The following is a 21537-nucleotide window of genomic DNA, read 5'->3' on the forward strand; positions in this document are numbered from 1 at the left end:
ATGTTCATATAGTTGAGACATTTCAAGACGAATACCTAGTTGTCTTGTTCTGGGAGGGCTTACGGAGTAACAAATTATTTTTCTTTTTTGAGTCTGTTAACCCTGTCTCACCTTGAAGAGGGAGTAGCTCAGGCCCTATCCCATTTTAAATGTTTCTTTGGTTGTGCTTTTTAGGAAATTGTGATTTTTTTTTTTTGGTTTTTATCCACAGCTATAGGTTTATTCTGATTGTTCTCAGTGTTTGTGTTTCCACCTTTTTAGGGGTGGGGAGGGAGTTTTCCTTGAAAGGAAGAACCCCATTGACTTGAAATGTGAATAAACTGATTGCCTTCACTCTCCCTTCTTTGTCCTCAGTGTTAGGTGAAACACTCAGAGAAATAAAATGTATCCCAGGCATTGCCATCTTCTGAAAAAAGAAAAAAACGAATTGGCATTTTCGGGGCTACAGCAGGGCCACGTTGTCATTGTCAGCCTCCTGTTCTTTCAAGTTGCCTGCACACAGCTGAGTTGGGCAGAGGAGCAAAGAAAGCAGGACAGCGCTGCCAAGTAGGCAGGAAGCCGGAGTGGACCGGCGCGCAGGGGCCGAGCCCCTCGGTCCAATCAGCGGAGAGTGCTGTTGCTATGTGCTCCCTACTCTGCTGCCTTTGTGAAAGCCACCGCCAGCCCGGGGAGGGGGACTGGGACCCGACGCCCCACGTTCTGCTCCCACCCCTGCCGACATCTGGATCCCTCAGTGCCTGACAGTGTGGTTACTGACAGCGGCAGGCAACTTCTTTTACACCAGGATTCCAGTATGGTTTTCAGTGGGAACAAAGGGCTTCGCAGAGAAGGTGTGTAATGAAGTGCTTTTAACGGCTTTATTTTAAAGCTTCCAGTTTTCTAGTGGCTGTTTACCCAGGGTGGTGCCTGCTTCGCATGGATGATTTTTTTTTTTTAAGTAAACTGGTCTTAGGAATATGATCTCACTGTGGAGGAAAGAAAAAAAACATTGGGTGTAGGGGAGCCGTGTTTTGCTTCATCTGGCCTTGTTTCCTTTGAACAGCATTGCCTAAAAGATTATTAAAATGCTAATCTGAACAATGAGTAGGAAGAAAAGAAATCAAATACAATGTGTTGGCTTTAATAGGGGGGAAAATGTGATAGGAATGAAAATACCTGGAAGCCACTGAGTTTGCCAGAAGTATTAGCTGTATATAGGGGCAGAGATGTTTTTAAAATCAAAGCTGCTAAGAATGCTCTTAAAATAAGGTACATATTTTTAATTGAATTAATTATTTCTGAATTTGACAGATTGATTGGTACATTGTAGTTGAGTGGATTTTTGACGTAAAGAGAGAAGATGCTACTTGAGATTGTGCAATTTCTCAGTTATTTAGATAAAAGACAGTAATATAATTTAACACCAAATTCAGTATAGTGCCTGATAAATGTCCATCTAGAAAACTAGACAGCAAAGCATTTTGAAGACAATTTACTGCAAATGGTTAAGGTAGTTTTTTAAAATCAAAGTCAGTCTTTTAAATAAAATAATTCCATATCTGACTTAGTTAATACTACAAATACATTACAATTTTATTTAAACCATACTAATTGAATACTTCAGCAGAATATGGGTTGCAGTATCGTCGTGTGAGATCTGGAAAAAACTGGTTTGCCTAACAGATTATATAAAAGTTAAAGAAACAAGATTGGGTCTTTCTTTTTTTTCTTGTATTTTCTCAAATTTTATGCAATTAGAGTTTATATAATGAATTTCAATAATGACTCTTTTAAACTAATTGAAGCTGAGTAGGCTAATTAGCATATTGTCCATCATTTTTCACTAACGTCCAGTTTTTCTTTTAGTTACTGGTTGTTTGTTTTAATTTTTTTAAATTCACTCTGTATCTTAGGTCAAGAAGGAAAGTATAAATTTAAAGTTACTACTAGAGTTTTACTTGTTACTGGTACCAATGTTTTGTTTTGGAACAGGATTGGTTTTGTTATGTTGTTAGAAATTCTTAGCACTCAGTGTTAGCATTTTTGATAAGAGATTTCTTTAAAAACAACTCAAATCCATGTTTTGTGCCCTATACTGTCTGTTTTCAACAATATATACAGTACTTGTGTTAAAGAAAAAGTTGGCAGGTGTGGTGCCCACACCTTAAATCCTAACACTTGGGAAGCTGAGAGGTAAGCATAGTTGAATTCAAGGCTAGCTTGAGCTACTTAGCATGATCCTTTCTCAAGGAAAAAAATAGAAAAGACAAAGTCATCAGTGTAAATTTTTAAAATAGCCTTTAGTGTTGTTTCATGCAGACCTGCATATTGCTGAACTTTACATAAAAGATTGACATTTCTTTTCTAAAAATTTGAGAGAAGGCATAATAAAAATTATAGCAAGATCAAGTTACATTGTTGAAGTCTTCATTGCTAGAAGGGGAGCTTTGCTTTGTAAGGTGTGGGAACTTAAGTGGAAGGTGGGAAAGGGAGGCGAAAGGGAGGCAGGACTATACAGAGAGGACCCAAGTACTTTAGATATGACTCCAGGCTGGGTGTGATAGCACATGGCTGTAGTTGGAGGCCAGCCTGGGCTACATAGGAAGACCTTGACTCAAAAAGCACTTAACCATATGAGGTCAGTCTAGTCATTTTTATTTTTAAGTTCATAGTTACTAATTTTATTTTCTAATTATAGGATCACAATAAACAAAGTTTGGGTCTGGGAAGGTGGCTAAGTGGTAGAGTGCTTGCCTTGCATGCATGAGGCCCTGGGTTCAATTCCCCAGCACCACATAAGCAAAAAGAAAAAAAGCCAGAAGTGGCGCTGTGGCTGAAGTGGTAGAGCACTAGCCTTGAGCTGAAGAGCTGAGGGACAGCACCCAGGCCCAGAGTTCAGGCCCACGACCGGACCCAAAAACAAAAAAAACAAAAACAAAAAAAGTTTTTCTTCAATTAGCTTGTTACCCTTTTCCCTTTGGTTTATTCAGAAGAATCAATAGACCCTCCAAGAGCAGACTGCTTTCATTCATAGTCTGCAAAAGATGGAGGCACATGAAACTGGCAAGAAAGTTGAGTGTGCTGTTGTGTCACACAAAGGCTATGTCATTGTATCCAGAAGGAATATTCTTGGCAGAAACCCAGACTTTATTCCTGGGCTCAGTGTCTAAAGATGTTTTGTATAATGGAGCGTCTGAAAATTCCTGTTCAGCATAACAATCTCAGGGTAATTGAAGTGTATAAACTGGCCAATTATGATAGCTTTGCTGGCATATTACAACCCTTTATTTGACAGTAGAATTTTCATTGTCTTTTACTGTGTTAGACCTGTAAACTGGCTTTATATTTTTGTGCTTGTGGAGAAATACTTTGGCTCTCAAACACAATGATTTCTTTTGTCTTTCTTTTTCTTTTTGGTGGCTTGATAAAACAAATAGAAGTGCTAGTATTTACCAGATACAGTGATAAATTATAACTGCAATTATAACTGATACACAAAATGGTTTTACTTTAAAATTAATAGGGGACTGGGAAGGTGGCTCAGTGGTAGAGTGCTTGCCTTGCATGTATGATTCCTCAGTACCACATAAGCAGAAAAAACCAGAAGTGGCGCTGTGGCTCAAGTGGTAGAGCACTCACCTTGATCTGAAGAGCTGATATTCAGTGCCCAGGCCCAGAGTTCAGCCCCACGACCAACAAAAAAAATAAATAAATAAATTTAATTAAATAAAATTAATAGGGTATGATCTAAATACTCCTTTTCATTTACAGTTTTTAAATTCTGTTCTCTCTCTCTCTCTCTCTCTCTCTCTCTCTGTGTGTGTGTGTGTGTGTGTGTGTGTGTTTTGTTGGAAGTTGAACTTAGGACCTTATGTACATGCTAGGCAAGCACTTTATCATTGAGCCATAACCCCAGCCTCAGTTTCTAAATTCTATTATTATTTTAAACTTCAGTTTGGGAAGATGCAATAATCTCAGTTTTTCTTTTTTTCTAGGTCTATATCTACATTGCGGGTATTATCACCAATGTTTATTTCCTCAAGTGTTTAAATGTACACCTTAAATGCCATTTGACAAGAGAGCTCTCTAACTTTTCCATGTGGGAGTTCTATTACTTACCCATAGCTTGGATCTAAGAAAGATTTACTTTTCACAGTCAGCTGGGCAGGGGATGCCTGGTTTTAATTGAAGGGCAATTTTTTTGTCCCCCACCCCACTATTATAGTCACATAAACCCCTGAGTTTTCCTTTGGGACAGATGTCTCATTATGTTGCTGGACTCAAGTGACCCTTCCACCTCAGCCCCCACAATTAGGCTGGGACTGCAGGTGCCTACCAGTCCACAATGCTATTGTCAAGCCTTGTCACATATCAGTATTGCTGTGACATAAACTTTATTACTTTCACAAGGATCTTTAGATGTCACTATCTAAAAATCAAAGGCTTGAGTTAAAAATATAGCTGTTTGTGATATTAATTGGATCTTATTATATAATCTCTTGTCATGAAACCTTGTTATAAAAGTGGCAGCATGAAGACTATTAATTGAGAATTTGAAAAATTATTATTGTCTTGTTCTTTCCTCACTAGGCTCCTCAACTTTACTCCTCTAAAGATTTCTGAACATCAAAGGAAATAAATGAGAAGGCTTATTAATGATAAGCACAGTGAAAGTAAAATTAGACATAAGAAATAATCAAAATGAGATATTTAAAAAATGATGCTTCCTTCTCATATAGTTAGGCCTCTGGTTTTTCTATAATCTTCTTATAATTCTATGTATGAGAGGGAAACCATGTCAGTTATATGTGTCCCTATTGTTTGACTTGTACTGCTAAATATGCAGCATTAACATTTGAGTCAGGCATGGTGGTACATGCCTTTAATTGCAGTACTTGGGAGCTGAGGCAGTAGGAGCATGAGTTTAATCCCAGCCTGAGCTACATTGTGAGATCTTGTCTTTAAATAAATAAATAAGCTACTATTTTTTCTTAATATTTTGAAGTTATTTTGTTGAGGCTCAAAATTTGAATATTTTGTCTGTATTTTGTTGTGTAGGTATGGAGTAATCGGCATGCATTCAATTCTCTGGGTTTTGTTCCTGAGTTTTCTTTTGAGTTCCTCAGTTAGGATTGAGCTAAGATTAACCTTTAATGGTCACCCATTTTATTGACAAGGAATAACCAGTTATCTGGCAGCCAGAAATTAAATATCATCACAGATCATGAATATGACTGTTTTAGAGTATAAAAACTAGCTGGTTGTTAGTAGTTCACACCTGTAATCTTAGCTACTCAGGAGGCTGAGATCTGAGAATTGTGGTTTGAAGCCAGCCCAAGCAGAAAAGTCCCTGAGAGACTTTTTTTTTTGGGCTCCGCCTTGGGGCTTGAACTCTGGGCCTGGGCGCCATCCCTTAGCTCTTCAGCTCAAGGCAAGAGCTCTACCACTTAAGCCACAACGCCACTTCCAGCTTTTTTCTGCTTATATGGTGCTGAGGAATAGAACCTAGGGCCTCATGCATGCCAACTTCCCAGCCCTCCCTCCCCCGCAGACTTTTTTTTTTTTGTCAATCGTAGGTCTTGAACTCTGGGCCTGGGCCCTGTCCCTCAGCTCTTCAGCTCAAGGCTAGTGCTCTACTACTTACCACAGCACCACTTCTGGTTTTCTGGTGGTTTATTGGAGGTAAGAGTCTTAAGGACTTTCCTGCCTGCCTGGGCTGGCTTTGAACCTCGATCCTCAGATCTCAGCCTTTTTAGTAGCTAGGATTACAGGCATGAGTCAAATATTTTATGACTTAAATTTAGGTCAAGAAATTTTGTTAAAATAATTTGATCTTAAGAGGCTAAAGGCATTAATTTTTGACTTGAGGATTAAAACAGACTGGGCAAAGCATTAACATATATTTGCAAGCAAAGCATCATGCATACGTTGTGAACATAGGTGCTGTTTTTTAGCTTCAAAGGCAATGGTAAAAATGTGCCTGTATGCATTCCATAAATTAGTACTCTTGCAGACTAGATTGTCCTGATGACTATCCAGAATTCCCATACTGACTCCTGTATTTTGGGTAGGCATCTGACAACCTGACATAAAAACACCAGCCTGGAATGCAGTGCTCAGTTGTAGACTCAGCTTAGAAGAGACCTAAAAGACATTTCCTTTGGCCAGAGGCTAACATCTGGAATCCCTTCCAGAAATCATTCTGCTCTAGAAATGACAGACCCACCTATTTCCATCTTTGTTTAAGAGACTCAAGCTGAACTGATCTTACTGTGTGCACTTAAGTTTCTAAACTCTTAATTAAAAACATATTTGACTTCCATCATCTTTTTATTTTTCCAGGAGTTTTAGGTTTCACACATACAAACACTCAGTGGAAAGTATGAACGTTGAAAATACTCAAGTAAGATTCGGGCATGTGGGCGAGGGAAGGAGGTTGAAAGGACAAAGTGTATTTTGGGGGGTGGGGCCAGCCTATGTTATAACCATAATTCCCACAAAGTAAAAATGGACCACTAAATTAGGTTAAGCTAAAGGATAATTTTGGAAAGTTATATGCCAGTTATCTGGACTAATAAACCTGGGAGCAAATCTAAACAGCACTAGAATAGCAGATCGTTGCTTTTTTAACACAGAGTATTCCTTTGAGCATACTGCTAAATCTAGAACTTGTGGTTTGGGGAGACAGGACTTTGCTTTTCTCTGTGACAATATTTTTTATCTCCTGGTCCCAGAGTTCCCTCTGCCTGGGGGTGTGTAGGGATAATGCCATGCAATCAGGAATGTTCCCACAAAAAGACTAAAAGTAAAAAGGACAGTATTTTCTGCTTGGGAGGTTTCAGGCCTTGATACCATGATGAATTACACCTGATACTTTATACTGAGCAGTGAGAAATGAAATTAAATAGGGTCAGTGCAGGTAAGAACCAATGAATAAAATCTGTGCCTGGACATCTGTGATGCATGACTAAAAGCATAGTTCTGGCAGCCTAAACTTAATGCAGGCAAAACAAAAGATGCCAGTAAATTTCCAGAAGAATAATGAATAGTTATATTTCTCAGATTTTTTGGGTGGGGGGGAGTTGTTCATGGGCCTGGGCGCTGTCCCTCAGCTCTTCAGCTCAAGGCTAGCGCTCTACCACTCGAGCCACAGCACTACTTCTGGCTTGTTTTTTCTGCTTATGTGGTGCTGAGGAATTGAACCCAGGGCCTCATGCATGCAAGGCAAGCACTCTACCACTGAGCCACCTTCCGAGCCCTCACATTTTTAAATATTGTGTCTTCTGGAACTTTTCTCTGATGTCCAGGATTCGGTTCCTCCTAATTATTCCCATAGCACTTTGATGGACCCTGATTTCCTTTATGGATTGAATTAGGACCTCCTGTGTGCTAGTAGCCAACTGCATGCTCTACCACGCAGTCCCAGTCCCAGCCCCAGACCTGCTAGCCAGCCTTTCAACTAACTTAGAATTTAGTTTTCTTCTGTCTCTCTTTCTCTTTCTTTCTTCCTTCCTTCCTTCCTTCCTTCCTTCCTTCCTTTCTTTCATTTCTTTTTCTTTCTTTCCTTCCTTTCTTTTTTTTTTCTTTTTTCTGGTCTGGTCAGTGGGCCTGAACTCTGGCCTGGGCGCTGTCCCTCAGCTGTTCAGCTCAAGGCTAGCGCTATACCACTTGAGCCACAGCGCCACTTCCAGCTTTTCTCTTTTTGCTTATGTGGTGCTGAGGAATTGAACCCAGGGCCTCATGCATGCAAGACAAGCGCTCTACCACTGAGCCACCCTCTCAGCCCCTGTTTGTATTTTTTTGTTTTGTGTTTTTCTGTTTTCTGTTTGTTTTTTTGTCTGTCAGTACTGGGGCTTGAACTCAGGCTCTGGGCTCTGTTCCTTCACTTAATTGCTCACTGTCATTAGAGCTACAACTCTACTTCTGGCTTTTTTTCTGGCTAATTGAAATTAAGTGTGTCAGACTTTCCTGCCTGGGCCTTACACATGCAAGGCAAGCACTCTATCACTGAGCCACCTTCCCAGCCCCTCTTCTTCCTTCCTTCCTTCCTTCCTTCCTTCCTTCCTTCCTTCCTTCCTTTCTTTTTTTGTTGATCTTGGGGCTTGAACTCTGGGCCTGGGCACTGTCCCTCAGATCTTCAGTTCAAGGCTAGTGCTCTAGCAGTTGAGCTACAACACCACTTCCGGTTTTCTGGTGGTTTATTGGAGATAAGTGTTTCACAGATTTTCCTTCCGGGGCTGGCTTTGAACCACAATCCTCATATCTCAGCCTCCTTAGTAGCTAGGATTATAGGCATGAGCCACCAGCGGCCAGCTTAATTTTCTTTTTTGAGCTTTAATGTTTTGAATGTTGTGATGTGTTGGATCTATAATCCCTTTAAAGACAGTTGAGTCCCCAAAATGTCAGTGATCCATTTGAACATAAAATTCAGGAAGTACTCTCTCCCTTTTTGATCTTTGATTAATTTAGATGTTCAGCTCTTGTGCTATAGATTTTGAGTGATTGTCTAAATCACTTCCATTATTTTAAGACAAATATTTCTTTGTGCAATTATATTGGTAAAATAGAAAAGCAGCTATTAAAATATGAAATCCAGGAGAATAATAAACAATTATTTGGAAAGATAATAGCAGCCTTTTTATTGCTTAGCCTAGAAGTAAGCTGAAAGTAAGGAAACCAAACAGGATGAGCATTCATTCATTCATGCTGCTATTTGTGACAACTACTAAGCTGGGCAGCAGTTAAGACAGGTGGTCTTGTTTTCAAAGAATTTCAAGTGAAATTTATTTTGATTCTTCTAGATTTTTTTTTGTCAGTCATGGGGCTTGAACTCTGGGCCTGGGCACTGTCTGTCAGCTCTTCAGCTCAAGGCTAGCACTCTACCACTTGACCACAGTACCAACCACTTCCAGCTTTTTCTGCTTATGTGGTGCTGAGGAATTGAACCCAGGGCCTCATGCATGCAAGGGAAGCACCCTACCACTGAGCCACCTTTCCAGCCCCATCAGTCCCTTTTTGTGTTGGTAATCTAAGTTGTAGAATTTAAACCAGATTAGCAAGTTTTTCTTCTAAACAGATTTTGGAATAATACAGCAGTAAATACTTGCTTGATCATAATAGCTACACTCAGTTGACAAATTTTGTGTGTGAATTGGACTAACTAAAATCAGTTTAATCTCGTTCTAGGAAATATTCTATTCTTGACGGCCTGAAGTTGAGGATAATGGCCATAGTCATCTAATAAAACATTAATTAAAAGCATTACTTTAGTATTAAATCCTACTGCTTGCTCATTATCTTTAACAAAGGACGCTGCCTTTGACAGTTACCAACCAGAAACTGGTTGGAGGAAACAAATTTAAACAAAGTTGTTCCTGTTCTCACCAGTTTTCTAGTAAGTTGCTATCTTTTTTTTTTTTTTTTTTTGCCAGCCCTGGGGCTTGAACTCAGGGCCTGGGCTCTATCCCTGAGCTTCTCTATGCTCAAGGTTAATACTCTACCACTTGAGCCACAGTGCCACTTCTGGCCTTTTCTGTTTATGTGGTACTGAGGAATCAAACTCAGGGCTTCGTGCATGCTAGGCAAGCACTCTACCACTAAGCCATATTCCTAGCCTTGTAAGTTGCTGTTTTTTACCACAGCCACTTACTATAATTTTCCACCGTAAATAATTGATCTGTTTACCTTTGCCTAAAACTTGATGAATGAATTCACTTGAACAAATGAATGATTGTAAGGAGGTATGAACTGCTTCCACTAGTTGACTCTTCTGAAGGAAACTATAGTTTTTCTTCTGGCTTCTATTATTTCTTCCAGAAAACTTCTAATCTCTCACCCCCTTTTGAAAAAAGGCAGTTTTCCGTTTTTTGTGAAACATGGTCTCTACCCTTATGTCATTGCTCCTTCAAACACTAGGTTTTTTGGGGGGGTTGAAGGGGATACCTTTTTTTTTTAATTAGCATACATTAGCCAAAGAAGTGAGGATTTTACTGTATCATTTTTATTCATGTATACAATGTATTCCAACAAACTCCTCCACCTCTAAATGATAGCTGGGCTTCTCTTGAGCTGATGTTAAAGAGGTCTGGGTAGGGAGCCAAAGACCCCTATAGCATTGTATTTTGGCTCTTGTCCTATTCACACAGACTGAATATGTGTAGCTTCCAGCTTAGTACATTTTGGTGGTGTTTTCCAAAGCTATCAACCATTGCAGCCTCATGCTAGTCTAACATAAGGTTTTCATGCATCAAAAATGAACAAGAAAAAAATGGAGAGACAAAGGATGAACAAATGCAGCAGTGGTACTCAACTAAACACTATGCTGAAAATGAACTATACAATTTGTGGATGAGAATGGGAGGGAAAAACTGGGAGAGAGCAAAGGAAGGGTGACCCTGATTCATGTAACTGTAACTTCTCTGTGTACATCACTTTTACAATAACATTTTTTTAAAAAAAGTGAACAAGAGAAAGTTCTTTCTAAACATTTTGCTAACATTTTGTTATTAAATGCCTTTTAAATGAAATTTATGGTGAAAGCAAAAGTGTAATAAAATAAAAGCCTGGGACTAGGAAGGTGGCTCAGTAGTAGAGTGTTTGCCTTGCATGCTTGAGGCCCTGGGTTTGATTCCTCAGCACCACATAAGAAGAAGAAAAAAAAAAAGCCGGAAGTGGCGCTGTGGCTTAAGTGGTAGAGTGCTAGCCTTGAGCTGAAGAACTGAGGGACAGCACCCAGGCCCAGAGCTCAGGCCCCACGACCGGACCCTCCCCCCCAAAAAAAAGCCTGTTTATTATTATGAAATGGCCTGTAGTATCACAAACAATAGCATTTGATCCAATATTTATGTAGCTATTGCATCCTTTTTTGCATTACTTAGAATACTTATGTGATAGTTATGAATAATTACTAGATAACTACTATCATCTGTAAACTACCAGTATAAAGGCTTGAACTTTTAAACCCTTGATTTTGTTTAGCTTGCTTGGCTGGCAGTCATGTACCTGAGCCATGCCTCTAGACCAGATTTTTGCAGGTTATTTTGGAGTCACAAGGACTTTTCTTCCTTAGCTGGATTCAAACCTCCATCCTCCAGCTCTCAATCTCCTAGGTAGGTAGCATTATAGATGTGAGCCACCAGTTCCTGGCAACCTCTCTAGACTTTATTTTAAAAATCTCATTTAAATATTTTACACTTGGACTGCAAAGTCTCACTGCTGTAGCATGGGAGTTTGTTTAGCTTACTTTCTTGGAGGAGATAATGATCAAAGTCACCAAACTATAATCAAATGTTATGTTATTTTAAAGTGCTTTTCATGAAAGTTAAGCTGTTAACACTTTATACTTGGTAGTTCCTAGTGTATAAGTAAACCAGTCCCTGTCTGGCAATTTGGATATACCAGTATGATGATAGCAAGTCATCATAGAATGCTAGTTATCAGTCAAACACCTTTCCCCACCATTCCCTGCCCCTTTTTGGTGCCCTTCCTTGTGCCCATCCCATCTCTACTTTGCCTGGAAGTTTTCTATAGTTCTCTCAGTAACAGGAATACTCAAGTGTTCTTTTAGGCTACTATATTGAGAACAGTGGTGTTTAAAAAGTTTTACAAGATGGCCAGGCACCAGTGGCTCAGGCCTGTAATCCTAGCTACTCAGGAGGTTGAGATCTGAGGATTGCGGTTCAAAGCCAGCCTGGGCAGGAAAGTCTGTGAGACACTTATTTCCAATTAACCACCAGAAAACTGGAAGTGGTTCTGTGTCTCAAGTGGTAGAGCTCTTGCCTTGAGCAGAAGAGCTGAGGCCTAGAGTTCAAGCTTCACTACTGACCCCCCCCAAAAAAAAAGTTTTAGGGGTACTGCTTAGTGTGTTTCCTGTATAAGGCCCTAGGTTGCATTGCTAACCTTTTTTTTTTTTTTTTGCCAGTTCTGGACCTGGGCATTATCTCTCAGCTCTTCAGCTCAAGGCTAGCACTCTATCACTTGAGCCACAGCAACACTTCCAGCTTTTTCTGCATATGTTGTGCTGAGGAATCGAACTCAGGGCCTCATGCATGCAAGGCAAGCACTCTACCACTGAGCCACCTTCCCAGCCCTGAATTGTTAACATTTTTTAGCCAGGCTTTGGTGCTGTGTGTTTGGGGGAAGGCATATACCCAGTAGTGTTCTCCTCATGTCACAAACCTGCAGATGTCACCAGGGAATGATGAGGAAGGGGGTGATCAACTAGGTGTATGCTGTAGTCGGTAGGTTCTGGATTTGGATTTAAAAGAATGATAAACTCTCAGGGCTGGGAAGGTAGCTAGTGGTAGAGTGCTCGCCTTGAGCTGAAGAGTTCAGAGTCAGTGCACAGGACCAGAGTTCATGCCCCATAACCGACAAAAAAAGAATGATAGACTCTCTTACAAAGCGAACTTTACATTTTAAAAGGCTGCCTAACTATCCAAAAATTGTGGTATCTATACACAATGGAATATTATATAGCCATTAGAAAGGACAAAATAATGGCATTTGTAGGGAAATGGATGGAGCTAGAAGAAATCATGTTGAGCGAGGTAAGCCAAGTACAAAGAGACAAACGGCACATGGTCTCCCTGATAAGTGGATGTTAAAACCAAAATGTAAAGTGATAAGACAAAATTAACAAGACTTAAGAAACAAAGGACTTCCACTCATCTGGTCGAATCACTACTAAATAACCCCATGCGGCTGATCACATATATGGTACATATGTGCACACTGGAGGGAAACCAGGAGGACAATGCAGAACTAGAGGGAATCAGGGAAAAAACATACAACAATGGGACCCATCAGCTGCATTGGACATTGACCAAAATGAACTAAGCAACAAAATGGCAGCAATGGGAGGGAGGGAACAAGTGGGAAAGAGGGAACAGCTGATGTTATGCAAAACACAAGAAATGTACATATCACCCAATGTGGAAGAAATAACTGTATAGCAAAGCTTATAGAACTCAAATGTTATAGACCATGATAGACAATTTGCCCCATGAATGTTAGAATGTGTTTGTGACTTTAACTAAGGATCACTATTGTACAATACTGTGAAATTTGGGAAAGACTGCCTAACTATATTGACAACTGTAAACTACATATTAACGTAAGATTTAAAAATATAGGGCTGGGGCTGGGAAGGTGGTTCAGTGGTAGAGCGCTTGCCTTGCATACCCAAGGCCCTGGGTTCGATTCCTCAGCACCACATAAGCAAAAAGAAAAAAGCCGGAAGTGGCGCTGTGGCGCTGTGGCTCAAGTGGTAGAGCGCTAGCCTTGAGCTGAAGAGCTGAGGGACAGAGCCCAGGCCCAGAGTTCAGGCCCCACAACCGGACCCAAAAAAAAAAAAAATAGGGGCTGGGAATGTGGCTTAGTAGTAGCTTGCTTGCCTTGCATGTATAAAGCCTTGGGTTCCAGTCCTCAGTACCATATACACAGAAAAAGCCATCGGTGGCCCTGTGGCTCAAGTGGTAGAGTGCTAGCCTTGAGCAAAAGAAGTCCAGGGACAGTGTCCAGGCCCGGAGTTCAAACCCCAGGACTGACAAAAAACAAAATAAAACAAAAAAAAAAAACACAAAGTACTTTTTGAGATAGATTGTGTAAATCAATCAATCTTTATCAATTTTGACAGGGTCTTTTTTTCTCTCTCTATCTGATGGGATCTCTCTCACTGTCTGGCAACATCTCTTTCTCTTTCGCTCAGGCTGATATGGAACTCACTATCCTTCCTTAGCCTCCCAAGTACTGGGATTATAAGCATGTGCCGTCATGCTCATCCAAATGAGTTCTCATTAAGAGTACTTTAAGAATGGTGTGTAGTTCAGTGACGGAGACCTTCCTAGTGCCTGTAGAGTCCTGGTTTCAATCCCTAGCACTGAAGAAAAACATTAAAGTGGTGAATAGGTTGACTGCAAACATAGTTTTCTTTTTTAAATTTCAGATACCCTGGATGAATATTTTGAATACGATGCTGAAGAGTTCTTGGTCTCTCTGGCCTTGCTAATAACTGAAGGACGAACGCCTGAATGTTCTGTAAAAGGTCGAACGGAAAGTTTCCACTGCCCTCCTGCACAGTCTTGTTACCCAGTAACCACCAAACATGAATGCAATGACAAGCTGGCCCAGGTGAGAAGCATGTGGTGAATGCTTTTTCTGTCTTTTATGTAAACTAGTTTAAATTCTGCCATCACCTTTATTAAAAATTGGCTCTTAAACAAGAGCATTATGGGTAGCTCTGCTGATCATTGGGAAAGGAGGGTAGTCAATTTCAAATCTACCCTTTCAGTATTTCTAAATTGGACTGTCTTCATTGCTGTGGTTTGGTTTTCTTTATTTTGGTGGTGAGGCTTGAGTGCTCTCTCTGCGCTTTTTTATTCAAGGCTAGCATCTACTACCACTTTGAGCCACAGTGTGACTTCTGTTTTTTCTAGTGGTTAATTGGAGATAAAGAGAGTCTCATGGATTTTCTTGCCTGGGCTGGCTTTGAACCACTATCCTCAGATCTTACTCTCTTTAGTAGTTAGGATTATAGGAGTGAGCCACTGGCACCCAGCTTCAGTTTGTCTTGCTGGTTATTTTGGAGATGGGATCTCTTGGACTTTTTTTTCCTTTAGAACTTTTCTTCTTAGAAAAGTTGAGTAGGTAAGATTACAGGTTTGAGCTTCTGGCACCCAGTCTGCTTTAAAGTTACTAGTTTCTGAAATACGGTCCAAGATTTTAAACTTAAAAATCGTACCTAAGCTGGGTGCCAATGGCTCATATCTGATCTGAAGATCCTGGTTTGAGGCCAGCCTAGGCAAGAAAGTCTGTGAGATTCCAGTTAAGCATCGAAAAAGCCCAAAGTGGAGCTATGGCTCCAGGCACTAGCCTTGAGAGAAAAACTCAAGGACAGCACCCAGGCCCTGAGTTTAAGCCCCCAGAACTCGCACACACAAAAAAAGTATTGCCTGTTTGAATGTTTAATGAAAATAAAAATTTGATACCTGTGATCTTAAAATTTAATGTAATCTTTTCTATGAAATAATAGTGAAATTAATAAAGTAGGCAAGGTGGGGGCAAATCAGGAATCCATCAGATATAGTGTATGGAAGTTTTGTTTTCTACAAAATAGTGCAAAGATATTCCCACCCCAGGAAATTTGCATATTAATATTCACTACCAATCCTGTGCTCACTTATTATCCTGAATACATAATTTAACAAGCCATTCTGTATAGCAAAGCTTTAGCAAAGTTCTGCAGGGGATGATTTGTTTTTTCAATGCAACATTCAAATTTGAACACAAAATTAGGATGATAATTGAGATGAGTTGTTCATCTTTGTTTTGTCTTAAGTGTCGCCAAGCCAGACGCACCAGGTCTGAGGTCACCCTGCTGTGGAAGAACAACCTGCCCATCATGGTGGAGGTAATGCTGCTGCCAGACTGCTGCTACAGTGACGACGGGCCCAGTACAGAAGGGGCTGATCTGAATGACCCTGCCATTAAGCAGGACGCGTTGTTACTCGAAAGATGGATCCTGGAACCAGTTCCTCGGCAGTAAGTTGTTAGACTCAATGTATCAACCTCTCCCCTACATCCTAAAAATTACCTCTGTCATTTCTTTGGATCCCTGTATGTTAATAATCCAAGGCATTGACAAATGCTTTTGAAAGCACATGTCCTGAGTTGTCTTAGTTCCAGGTTTTCTCTTCCTTAAAACTTAGTCAATGCCTACTTGCTGACATTTAGATTATGCTTTGTTACTTCCCTCAGGAATGGTGAGCGATTCGTTGAAGAGAAGACCCTTCTGTTGGCTGTCCGCTCCTTTGTGTTTTTTTCTCAGTTAAGTGCGTGGCTGAGTGTTTCTCATGGTGCTATTCCACGAAATATTCTTTACAGGTATGTCTAAGGCAAAAAAAAAAAAAAAGGAACAGTACTCACACTGTTTAGCTGACCAAAGGATATTTTACCTTTTAAATGTATTTTTTTCATTTCTAAATATAAGATGATAAAATTTAATGATGTTAGCTGGGTGCTTGTGGCTCATGCCTATAATCCTAGCTACTCAGGAAGCTGAAATCTGAAGACTGTGATTCAAAGCTAGCCCAGGGAGGAAAGTCCATGAGACTCTTATCTCCAATAAACTACTCAAAAAAGCTGGAAATGGAGCTGTGGCTCAAGTAGTAGAGCACTTGCCTTGAACTGAAGAGCTTCTGGGATTGCATCCAGGCCCAGAGTTCAAGCCCCATGACCAACAAAATAAATAAATGAATAAAATAAAAATTTAATGATGTTTTTCTCAAAATAAGAGAAATTTTTTTTAGATTGCATCAGTATGGATTTTGTTTGTTGGGTTAAATTTGGTACAGAATAAGAGAACTTTTTTTTTTTTGTCGGTCAAGGGGCTTGAACTCTGGACCTGAGCGCTGTCCCTCAGCTCTTCAGCTCAAGGCTAGCGCTCTACTGCTTGAGCTACAGCACCACTTCCAGTTTTCTGGTGGTTTATTGGAGATAAGAGGTTTACGGACTTTCCTGCCCAGGCTGGCTTTGAACTGCAATCCTCAGATCTCAGCCTCCTGAGAAGAGAACTTTTAAGCTTATGTTAGAGAACCAAGAAGAGATCTAATGCTACCATTAGATCCTGGGCTTCTGAAATTCTTTTTTTTGGGGGGGTGGTGATCAGGTCGTGGGTCCTGAACTCTGGGCTTGGGTGCTGTCCCTCAGCTCTTCAGCTCAAGGCTAGCACTCTTCCACTTGAGCCACAACACCACTTCTGGCTTTTTTCTTTTTGTTTATGTGGTGCTGAGGAATCAAACCCAGGGCCTCATGCATGCCAGGCAAGTGCTCTACCACTGAGCCACCTTCCCAGCCCCGGGCTTCTGAAATTCTATAATGACATCTTAAATTTTGTCATTTTGAAAAATATAAACATGCCAGGTGCTGGTGGCTCACTTACTCCTAACTAACTGAGATCTGAGGAGAGTGTGGTTCAAAGCCAGCCTGGACAGGAAAGTCCCCAAGTGTTAACTCCAATTAACCACAAAAAAGCCAAAAATTGAGCTATTGCTCAATTGGTAGAGCACTAGCCTTGAGCACAAAACTTAGGCTTGACACCCAGCCCCTGAGTTCAAGCCCCAGGACTGGAGCATACACAGACACACATAGACACAGACACACATACATACACACAAATAAATATAAACATATCTGGTCATAGTTGAGTGTGCTTGTAGTCTCAATGACTCAGGAGGCCAGTGCTGGAGGATCACTTAAGCCTAGAAGTTTAAGACAGCCTGGGCAACAGAATGATAGCTTGCCTCAAAAAAATCTCTGTGTGTTGTATACCCAAACATAAACATATAGGTTGCCAAGCAACTAATTGCCTTTTTAGGCAGGTGGCCATGAGATATTTATCTTAATCAGCTTACACAATAAAATGAGCTAAATCAATTTTTATACTAGTAAATACAGACTCCTTTCTATTTTTGACAAATATTGTTGCTTATAATATTCTTGAACTTTAATACTTAAGTTGTCAGATCTCTTAAAAAGAAGATCATCTTGCCTGTATGCTGATAGCTCGTGTGCCTGTGATCCAAGCTACTCAGGGGTGAGATCAAGAAGATTGCAGTTGTAGACCAATCTTGGCAGAAGTTTTATGAGGCCTATCTCAACCAATAAAAGCTGGGAGTGGTAGTGCATACTTACCATCTAAGCTACAATGGAAAGACCACAGTGCAGGAAAGCCTGAAAAACAAACAAAAAAAACCCAAAGGCCTATCTCAAAAATAACTAGTGTAAAAAATGCTGTAGCCGGGCGCTGGTGGCTCACGCTTGTAATCCTAGCTACTCAGGAGGCTGAGATCTGAGGATCGCGGTTCAAAGCCAGCCCGGGCAGGAGAGACCGTGAGACTCCTATCTCCAATAAACCACCAGAAAACCGGAAATGGCGCTGTAGCTCAAGTGGTAGAGCGCTTGCCTTGAGCTGAAGAGCTGAGGGACAGCGCCCAAGCCCAGAGTTCAAGCCCCACGACCGACAAAAAAAAAATGCTGTAGATGTGACTTAAGAAGTAAAGTTATTATTTAGCAAGCTTGAAACCTGAGTTCAAATCTCAGTGATACAAAAAAAAATCAGATCTTCAAGTATGTTATACCACTTATGTTATATTCTCAGAATAATATGCATATCCAGGTGGCTCAAAATTAACCTCAGTGGTAATTAATGCAAACAAAGATGACTACCTTTTAAAAAAATTTTTTTGGCTGGTACTGGACCTTGAACTTAGGACCTCATACACTCATTTGGCTTTTTTGCTGTGGCTGGTGCTGTACCATTGAGCCATGCCTCCAGTTATAGCTTTGTGCTGGTTAATTGAATTTGTCAGTCTCATGAGTAGCAAGGATTGTAAGTACCTGGCACTTAAAAAAAACAGTATTTACATAATTTAAATAGAATGATGGACCTAATATTTACAATCTACTGCTTCTGTACTTTTCTGTTTGATTCTAGAATCAGTGCTGCTGACATCGACCTCCAGTGGAATTTTTCACAGTCTCCAATAGAACATGTGTTCCCTGTTCCCAACATTTCTCACAATGTGGCCTTGAAAGTCAGCGTTCAGTCCTTACCCAGGCAGTCCAATTACCCGGTTTTGACATGTAGTATTCACACCAACATTGGTCTTTATGAGAAAAGAAGTCAAGAGCATGAACTTAAAAACCATCAGCACTGCAATCCTAATGAAGTAGAGCAAAGTAGTCCAAACAGTTCCCAACGTCTGTGCAGCAAACCAACATGGACCATGGGCCCTGAAAGTGTCCTACACGTGAAACATGGCACAACTTCTGAGTATACTACAGCCATCAAAAATGTCAAACTGTATCCTGGCCCTGGCAGTAAACGTGACCATGGGACATCTCAAGCCAACATTCTGGGATTTGGTGGCATGGGAGATAGAAAGTCACATGAAGCATCCGTGAGAACTTTAAAATCATTTTCACTGACTGGTTCTGGTGTTTCTAGCCGCCAGAGTTCCTGGCAGTCAGGTGGGGAGACTAACCCTTTAATAGACTCTTTAATTCAGGATCGACAGGAAGTGATTGCAAGGATTGCTCAGCATTTGATTCATTGTGACCCAAGCCCTTCAAATATTTCTGGCCCACCATTTAATACTCAAGGCTCTAGTCCACTGAATTCAAAAATTTACCAAGAGAATGAAAATGTAAGAAAATGTAAAGACACTTTCTCCGTTTCTTTTGGTAGTCCAGACTTGACCTCAGAAGACACCCATGAAGGGAAAACTCAGGTAAAAGCAGAAACTCCACGGAGTGAAACTTGTATGTCCAGTGGGCCTTACTGTCGGCTGTCTACTGGAGAGGCGAATCCTCTGATTGGCTCTCTGCTGCAGGAGCGGCAGGATGTCATTGCGAGAATTGCCCAGCACTTGGAGCACATTGATCCTGCGACATCACGTGTTCCCCGGCCCACCTTCACCATGCTGGATTCCACTTCAGGTCTTTCCAAGGTATTTAGGAGCTCCTATGAAGACAAGCAATTGTTGAAGACAAATAAAGATGATGGCTCTGTGTCTGTTTCCCATGGAAAATTTTCCTTGCTAGGAGACAGCAGTGATGGGGAAAACTTGATACCTAGAAAACCGTTCAGTTCTTTTAAATGCAACAGTAAAGAAAAGTCTTCTTTGAAACCTCAAATAAGAAACCAGTGTCAGAACAATGCTACTGAAATCATCCAAAGCGTGTGTCAGGAGACACAGAACAAAGTTACTAGTTTATCCACTTCCTTGAATGTGTCTCATTGCAAGGAAAATAACTTAGATTTGCTGAGCAGATTAGAAAATACACTTTCGGAGACCCAGTTTAAGGAGCAAGAAATTAGTAATGCAGTTGACAAACAGTATTCAAAATGCAGCAGTATTGAAAAAAAGATTTGTACAAATAAATATAAGGAAAAAATACTAAAAAATGAGAATTGTAATCCGGACTCTTTTGATAGTCTCCAACTTGATAATTCAAAAACAGTTGACTCACGAATAAAAGCCAATATGTGGGAAATGTCTGAATATTTGAACAAGTGTGAAAATAATTGTTCAAATAAAGACTCAAAAAAGCCCAAGACATGCGATCAAAATACTCACCTTAATAGCATAGAAAATTATCTCCATAAAGATAACGAAGGTTTCAAATGCAAAAAGTTAGACAAATTAAAAAATGAGCAGGATAAGAAAGAAGATTCAACTGAAGAAAAATCTCAAAACTGTTCTCCAAGGAAAAATACAAAAGACTGTTTGTCTACATGTGAACGACTGAAAAGTACCGAAGTGTTGGTATGTAACATAATTAATTTCAAGTAGAGTTCTCAGCTATTTATTATGGTTTGAATTTTGTTCAGAGGAGATCTGGTGGTAATGACCCAAGGTGGGTTAGAAGGATAATCAAATTCAGCTTATCGTAATTGGTTAGAAAAGACCCACGGTGGCCATTATTTTTCTAAATCACAGTCTGATAGAGTAGTCCTCCACAGCACTATTAGCATCTTTGTAAATAAACTTATTCCCTGGAGAGCAAATGCTATGTAGATAGAAGAATGAAAATCATAAAATTTAATGAATAGGGACTTGTACCTTTAAGAAAAACCCTTCTATTATCTCAGTAAATCTTACTGGTCTATTATTTTAATGTTTTAGCTCAGATCTTCATCCTTACCTATAATCTAAAAGGTTTGTGTACTTCTGTTAAGCACCTAGGTTTTAAAATATTTAGTCTATAGATTCAGGAGAATATATGCTATTTGACATATTAAAAAATACTTTTGGGCTTGGAATGTGGCTCAGTGGTAGAGTGCTTGCCTCACATGCATGAGGCCCTGGGTTCAATTCCTCATCACCACATAAACAGAAAAAGCTGGAAGTGAGTGCTGTAACCCAAGTGGTAGAGCACTAGCTTTGAGCAAAAGAAGCTTAGGGACGGTGCCCAGGCCCTGAGTTCAAGCCCCAGGACTGGCCAAAAAACAACAACAACAAAAAACTTTAATTTTAGCCCAACCTAGATGGCTTTATGGCTTTAATCCTACCTACTCAGGAGGCTGAGATCTGAGGATTACAGTTCAAAGCCATCCTGGGCAGAAAGATCTTGAGACTTTTTACCTCCAATTAACCAGCAAAAAGCTGGAAGGGGACCTATGGGGCTTAAGCGTGCCAGAACTTGAGTGAAAAAGTAGGGATGAACAAATACATTTTAAAATATTTTGTATGCCTTTAATATATTGTTTAGATAGAAAATATTCTAATCTTTGGATATAAAGTTGCCCAATTTTTAAGATTTGGCAGTTCACATTATTGTTTGCCCGTTGGGCTCAGGTGATCCTGCTGTCTCAGCTTCCTAAGAAGCTGGGATTATAAGCAAATACCTCTTCATTTGATCTTAGCTGAGAGGCAAATAAGTGATATAAACACATGTTCCATGGGGCTGGGAAGGTGGCTCAATGGTAGAGTGCTTGCCTTGCATGCATGAGGCCCTGGGTTCGATTCCTCAGCACCACATAAGCAAAAAGAAAAA

At 40.3% G+C, this 21537-nt stretch overlaps 1 protein-coding gene across 1 annotated transcript in view; it reads left to right on the forward strand.

Moving 5' to 3' along the window:
* The first annotated feature begins 677 nt into the window (after positions 1–677).
* The window catches only part of Fam214a (family with sequence similarity 214, member A), a 40686-nt gene continuing 19826 nt past the window's right edge, over positions 678–21537 (forward strand). Inside the window, exons 1-5 of the mRNA XM_013009953.1 lie at positions 678–830; positions 13925–14109; positions 15317–15519; positions 15736–15861; positions 18473–20310. Coding sequence (XP_012865407.1) covers positions 794–830; positions 13925–14109; positions 15317–15519; positions 15736–15861; positions 18473–20310 — 2389 coding nt within the window. The 5' untranslated portion in view covers positions 678–793. The remainder of the gene's footprint in view (positions 831–13924; positions 14110–15316; positions 15520–15735; positions 15862–18472; positions 20311–21537) is intronic.

This window comes from Dipodomys ordii, unplaced genomic scaffold, assembly GCF_000151885.1.
Source record: "Dipodomys ordii isolate 6190 unplaced genomic scaffold, Dord_2.0 Scaffold11, whole genome shotgun sequence".
NCBI classification, from domain to species: Eukaryota; Metazoa; Chordata; class Mammalia; order Rodentia; family Heteromyidae; genus Dipodomys; species Dipodomys ordii.